The sequence below is a fragment of the Montipora capricornis genome, chromosome 3 (assembly GCF_036669925.1).
Source record: "Montipora capricornis isolate CH-2021 chromosome 3, ASM3666992v2, whole genome shotgun sequence".
Classification (NCBI taxonomy): domain Eukaryota; kingdom Metazoa; phylum Cnidaria; class Anthozoa; order Scleractinia; family Acroporidae; genus Montipora; species Montipora capricornis.
In genome coordinates this window covers 47,235,689-47,243,188 of record NC_090885.1, presented here as the reverse complement: position 1 = coordinate 47,243,188, position 7,500 = coordinate 47,235,689, and the positions used below count along the sequence as shown (strand labels likewise).

The window sequence follows — 7,500 nt, the reverse complement described above, 5'->3', positions numbered from 1 at the left end:
AGAAAACTCTCGATTTTGGCGCTTATAATAAGGTTAGGGTCACAAAATTTGGGAAAGTATGTAAAGGAGGGTTGTTTACTGAAGAGCACCTTGGCAATCGAGATCTAAGTCAGAAGAAAGCCATGTTTAAAATTTCCATTTTTTTTTTCAAAAATGCTCTGGGATAAATTGCCTTAATTTTTGCATTAAAATATAAATAGATGAAGATCATGGCAAAAAATCCATGCAAATAGATCGTGTTTACCGTGACCATTCAGTTTTTTTTCTTTAATGCAGGGTTATAGGTAAAGGTCTTGTATACAATGTCACTCTGACTGGCCGCAAAAAAGTTAGTCTATCTTGCCTTTCGTTCCCGTGCCTATTGTGCCAATCGTGCCTTATCTTTCTCAGGTCGTGCCCAACCCTTTCGTGTCCACGTAACCATAACAATTTTCCCAATAGCGCCCAAAACCGGCACAGGGCTGATGTATAAGAAACGTTTGATAAGACATTCATGAAAATCGAAAAAATTGCGCACTGTTGGGCTGTTAGTTTACCGTCCGGCTTCTTTTTTCTTTCCTGCATTATTACTGGGTTGCCGTATGGCAATCCCAGTCGGAAAATGGGTAGATTTCTCTGTCGTTTTATTTTTATTTTTTTCCGTGTCATGAAAAGTCGTGCCTGTCACTCCCCTGCTAAGTGGTGTCTTTGTGCATAGAGTCTACTGTGTGTATTTTCATACAGTACCGCTCAGACATACGTTAACTGCGCAGACGCGTTTTATACGCATATACGCGTATGATTATACGCACATATGCGTATTCACGACGAAAGATTTTCTTTGTGTTTCATTGAGAGTCTAATAAAGCTAATGGAGATCAGGTTACAAACAGGCACGTCGCATCGAAATGTTTATTGTCTGAATTTAGCGTTCTTAGCTTAAGATCGATCTCGTCGAAAAAATTATATCTCCGGTTATATCTGACCCAGATCATTTATTCAAACGGTAAAATGCTGCTTGACGAAAAAATTGTTTATCAAAGTTTCAATGGTGCGCCGCTTCAAGGAAAAGTCCTGTGTTTCGGCAGTCGCGTAGGGAAGTCGCTTGCGAGATGTTTGTATAAAGTGTTCCGGAGACCTTGTCGAAAAAATTATATCACTGGTTATATTTGACACAGATTGTTCATTCAAACAGTAAAATGCTTTTTATTTAACCAAATAATTGTTTATCAAAGTTTTTATTGCGCGCTGCTCACGCTTAGTTATTTTTTTCTTCAATGAAAAGTTCTGTGTTTCGGCAACCGCGTCGGCAAGTCGCTTGCTAGGTGTTTGTCTAAAGTGTTCCGAAGACCTTGTCGAAAAAATTATATCTCCGGTTCTACTTGACACAGATCGTTTATTCAAACAGTAATTTTTTTTTTAACCAAATAATTATTTCAAGGTTTCAACTGCAAAGCGAATCTTTACAAGCTTAAATAAAAAGTTAGTCAAATGATTAACACGTGGTTTCAAATGTTCACAATCTTTGAGTAAACGGTCGAGTTTCGCTCGAAACGGCAAATCAGACGACACCGATGAGAGGCAGCTGTATTCGCAGGCTACAAAGTTGGCGAAGAAATTGTTGACATAGGCGGCGTTGCTGTGTTGAGATTTAGGTATCGTGACCATCGATTTTTGAAACTTTTAAGTAAACTAGAGGCGAGTCAAATTCATCAAAATTTGCATAGCGTCAGTCATGAGTCGGAACAACACGTAGTCGTGACAGGTAACGCAACACGATTAAAATGCCCTGGTAGAACTTCTTTTACGTGTATGTATAATGAATGGAAAAGTTTCTGAGAAAAAACTTGTTTATCGATGGTGCAAGCCATAAAAGAAACATCCTGTGTGGGTTCGTATTCAGAACGCTGTTCACAAACGGGTTTCTTTGTTGATTCTGCTGAAATACGACGCACCTGTATTAAATTTATTTTGAACACATTCCAAAGCAGTTGCGATGGATGTAGTGTTGGTAAGTGATGAAGAACATCTCGTCTGCTCATGAAAGTTCCGTTTGAAAGGGATAACCCGTTTATATCGATAAGCACATGCTTTCTATCTAACTTGCGTTCACTTGCAACAGCGTATCGGGAGAAGTCTTCATGAGTTCATGGTCATGTAGTTTTTAGTGCTGTCAAGCTATTCTTTAGAACAATAACCCGCTAACAATAGAAAGACAATAAGCCAGCTCATACATACTAATGAACAGACGCGTATATGCGTTTGTGCTTATATACGCATTTTTATACGCACATATGCGAATACTTATACGCACATACGCGTATACTTATGCGCACGTACGCGTATACTTATACGCACATACGCGTATATTTATACGCACATACGCGTAAATTTATACGCGTATTATGCACGTTTTTTGGTTAACGTATATCTGAGCGGTACTGTAGGTTTGAGGGGGCTGGGGTAATGCGTAGATCTCTCTGCTGCACAGGGGAGAATTGTTCATTAATCTGCAGTGGTGTCGAAATCAAAGGGAGCTGTATTTCCAATATTTTATCACGAGTGAAGTGTTATGTACAACACTGAAACCAAATGGAAAATTATCTGGTAACTTGTGGGTTCAACGAAGTCAGGTAAAAAAGAAAAATTGGAAATGTGACAGTCAAGAATTATTTGAAAAAAAGCGTGTGGACTATTTTGCAGCCTTCTCAAAATATTTTTGGGGAGCAGGTCATAAGGAAAGTGGAGACGGTTTGGTGCTAAAGGCACCCAAGCGAGTGCCCAAAGGATGCAAGCTTCTAGGGGGTCTGTGGGCATCCTCCCCTAGGAAATTTTTTAAATCTAGACATTCACAGATGCAATTTAGTGAAATCTGGGGGATTTAAAGTGACAAAATTTCACATATGGAATTGACACTTGCATGGAGTCTGATAAGGAATACTGGAATGTTAGTTAAATAAACATATTTATGTGCGCGACTCAAAAAAATAGTGTGGACGCGAATTTATACGTCAAACAAGCTTTTTTCAAGCTTTTATAATATCTTGAGTGACTTAACATTCAAGCTAAAAATGTGTTGTGTCTGACATTTTCTTACTGGAAGGAGATGGTCAAGCTTTCTGAGGAGGCGGCTCATTGAGCTCTCGACCGGCCGGTTTTGAGAAGGCTGATTTTGTGCAGCATTATTCAAGGAAAAGGTTCTTCAGGAAAGGGTTTGAACCTGAAATTTACCCTATTTGTTGTGAACATGGTAATTTGACACGATTGAGTTTCTTGTCTTCACGCACCCAATGGAATAGGAAGAGGTTTTTGCCTCTAAGAGCAAGTACCGTAAATACTCTCAGATAAGCCGCACTCGCAGATAAGCCGCACCCCGAGTTTAGGAACTCAAATTTTGGAGAAAAAGTTTTTCATGAAAAGAACTCGAAAGAAATCGAAAGTCGAGACCATGAAGTGTTCTGTCTTCATCCAAGGCAAACTCGCCAACAGTGGATCGAAAAATACTTACCTGTAAGTCTTACCTGTAATTTTAGCTCTTTAGTAGAATGAACATCAAGACCACCACTTATGACATATGATTGATATTATTCTGGTATTTGTTCACAGGTATTTCTCCATTCAAGGCAGTTTTGCCATAGAATTTTGCGCATAAATTTCAGCAAAAACTTGTGACGCCGATGAATAACAGAGTAGCTGCTATTTCCAAAATGATGGAATTTTATACCTGGTGATAAATAGCCTCGTCTTGGAGAGTAAAATTTTGACTTTGCAGAAACAATGGTCAACCTCAAGAGTTGGGCGATTTTGATCTTTGTTTTAAATTTGTGCATTTATTGTCAAACTTTACAACACTTGAAAGAAAAAGAAACTTGAAAAAACCTGGTATCTTGCCATCATTTGACACAGATGCCTCACTGTTTGGCGAGTAAACATGCCGCGGTAACTTAATCATGGCGCCCGCTGAATTCTGGCGATGTCACTTTCGATTTTGCAATTTATTTGTGCAGCCAAAAGTAGAATAACAAAATAGAACATAGCAAAAATCTCCCAAAATGTTTGTCGCTGATGGTAACTTTTTATATTCTATATTCACGGTTCAAAATTAATGTTGTTTTCATGTAGTAAATTTTATTGCTGATTGCAAAAATTAATATTTTATTCTCGATTGACCGTCCTGGAAACTTCCTTCTCCTCTGTCTAAAAACTGTGTATCAATATTTTTTTACTTTTGCATCAATATTTATTTTGCATAAAGCAAGCTAACAAAATCTGTACCTTGCTGAGTTTGCACTTGTTAGCGTTAAAATAGAATTTTCGGTCCAATGCTTCTGTTATACGGAGGGGTATAATTTTAGGTCTCCCATCCAGATACTAACCCCGCCAGACAAGATAAGTGCAGTACTTAAGGATTAAGTGCAGTACTTTGCTAGTAACTACATGTCTTCTCAGGGGGCTATTTACCTAAGACTTCTACCATGGCACTACAATGATAGACAATACCAAAACAATATCATGCACTGTTGAGCTACATATTACGCAGAGACAACTTGAATCTCCTGGAAGACAACACGCAGCTCAGTTGATATTATGGAATAAATAGCTGTGTTCCTTCACTACCACACATAAGCAATGCGTGTCAATTTATTTTTCTAAAGAGGACAGGAATTTCTTCTTTCTGACAAATGATTAATTAATAGGCCGGTAGCCAGGTTTTTAACCTCAGAAAAGGATCTGTTTCGTCATACAAATGTGTGAGGACCTGTGAGCCAAAGGGCCTCTGCTGGTATGACTTCTGGTTTACCCCTTAAATGGTCTTAATGCATGACCCCCCAACTTGAAAAAAAATTGCCTGGAATGCTGCACGTACCACAGGCAACCCAGTGTACCCTCACGGAGGGTCTAGTTGCCAATGATATACATGTATATCAAAAGTGATGGCACAGCTTGAACAAACACACTCAAAACACATGGCATAATTGAAGAATATTCAGTGTCGTTTTCCCATGCAAAGGACAGGCTCATAAAGCACACTGACCCAATGAAAAAACATTGAGAACCCCAAGGGAATGGTTAAATAATTGTTTGATTGGCTGGTAAGCAAAAGCTGTCAAAATGCCAAACCATCAACATTCGCAAAGGCAGGTTTCTAATTGCCTGAAATCGAAAGCAAACTCCGTAAAAGTCGTGGGGTCATATTCAACAAACCTGTTTCTTGAATGGACCATAACCCTTGAATTCACTAGAACAAGGAGATTGCTCAAGCTGACTGTGGCTTTCTAATTAATTTGACTTGCATAAACAATCTCAGCTCACTCTGTGATCAAAGTAAGTGAGAGTCATCTTTTATAGCAAAAACAGAGACAAAACTTACCTTGTGTAAACAGCTTTATCTTGTGGCAACTCTTTCTGTTTGACAGTTTTCAGCCTTTACTACCAGTACTTACTGCATTTGCGGCTATATGAACAGAAAACAATTTCATCTCGGTAACTGAGCCAACCCAGTCAACATGGGATCATGTGAAGGGCCTCTGAGTCAGCCGGTAAAGTAGCCTGTGTACATCCACTAATGAAAGGCTACTGATCGACAAATAATTACTTGAAGATCATGTATCCAAGGAAGCGAAAGAGAGCGGCGAGAGAGCTTTGTAGTGAAGCCTTACCAACCAAACCATGCAACTACAAAGGACTTTAATCCTAGTATTGATCTCGGGCGTCTGTGGATAAGGGCTTTTTTTCAGCCCACTTCATGGACTGTTGATTTTAGTCTGTGGTTGAAACATTCTGATCACGCGATAACATTTTTTTGTGGCTCTGCGGTTTTGAAAATACCGACCACATGGCGCTAGTCCTTCGTTTTTCCCACGACCACAACTTGAAGATTTCTTTGTTGTCTGAAAGCAAGAGTAGGTTGAAAGGGGCCACAGGTTGCTGCCAGAGCACAGCCCCACTGGTTGTTTTAGAGTTGGATCAGTGGATTAGCAACAGTAGTACAGCTGTATATTGAGTAAGATGGAAAAGAATGACCTTGCCTCATGTTAAGATTTTATGTACATGTATGTAAATATCTCGCACCTGAATCGACCAAAATCCTTGTTCATGCTTTTGTAACCTGTCATCTGGACTACTGTAACTCTTTACTACATTGAATCCCTCAATGCCAGATAAACCACCTTTGGACAAAGTCAGTCCAAATACCAGCTACATTGTAAGGTCTAGAGATCAGCACTTGCTTGCTGTGCCGCAAAGATTAAGAAAAACTTCAGGTGACAGATCATTCGAGCATGCAGCACCAAAACTTTGGAACACCATCCTGCTTGAAATCAGGGAATCCGTTAACATAGACATTTTCAAGAGGAGACTGAAAACTCATTTTTTTAAACTACATGTAGCTTATTATTATTAATTTTCTATTGTCATTTTCTGTTTCATTTTCTCTCCTCTTTTTTAGAATAGGATTTTTTATTATGTAAAGCATTTTAGAATATTTTATAGTTTTATTGCTATATAAATGTTATTTATTATTATTACTATAATTATATGATATTTTGACTATTTCTGATCTTTATTTCTCTTTAGTAACAAAATATCAAACCAACTGTACACAAGGTTGTTTGAAATGCTGGTGAATAACTACTGTCAAGTTGCTGATAATCAGGAGCCTGACCAAGGTATAAGATTTTCGTACATTTGCAGTACCGCTCAAATGTAAGTTACCAGTCGCGTCGCGCGAGAGTCACTGAAGCAGAAACTTTTGGCATAAATTTAGGAGACTCCACTACGCGAAATCATTTAATTTTGCGCAGCAAGTAATGGTAACTAAGCTGCCTGCGACAGACGAGTCGCAGACGATCTCAAATACCCCAGACAAACTTTACCTTCTATCTGTAAATCGATCTTAGACAACAAAACGCAAAAGAAATTTGAATGAAGATCGTGGTATTAAACTGGAAACGGCAATTGCATTGTCAATAAAATTATGACCTTGTGTCGCCAAAGAACATGTAGTAAAAACCTGATCTTGTGCTGGTCTGTTGTTTGATATACAGACACGTAAGCTTACAGTATGCAAAAAGCCATAAAGATGTTGTTGTACCGCCTGTGCGCTTCTTTGACTGTTAACTGTAACTTTTCGGTAATTTCTGTCTCCACGTTTCACTTTTTCTAAGGCGCTTTAAACTTTATTACCTCTGCAAGTTTTGTTTTAAATTAAACGATCGTGGACCTGACATTGCAGATCGTATGGAAACCAGGTTAATCTCGGCAAGCATCAGTGACGCCAGCCAAAATTCTCAGCAAGTTGTTGAGTAAATAAATAGCACAAAGTTTCCAATGAAGAATGAAGATTTGGTTGTACGTTTCACAAATTTTGTTGATCAATTGAAGGTTTTACTTTTCTTAATTTGTACAGGGTTTGAATCAAGCGTTGGTTCGTAAAAATTCGAAGATGGTGGCTGTCAAGTTTACATGTACGAGGCTGCTGCCTAAGAAAATTTTAAAGGGGCCCTCAGAGCTAAACGCTGA

General features: G+C 38.7%; 1 protein-coding gene across 2 annotated transcripts in view; it reads left to right on the top strand.

Annotated features, from left to right (window-relative positions):
• Positions 1 to 7,500, top strand: part of LOC138043287 (fidgetin-like protein 1) — a 153,803-nt gene that overhangs the window by 1,379 nt on the left and 144,924 nt on the right. For both annotated transcript variants that reach the window (XM_068889482.1, XM_068889481.1), the window contains exon 2: positions 6,556 to 6,647. In XM_068889482.1, the coding sequence (XP_068745583.1) occupies positions 6,556 to 6,647 (92 nt within the window). The remainder of the gene's footprint in view (positions 1 to 6,555; positions 6,648 to 7,500) is intronic.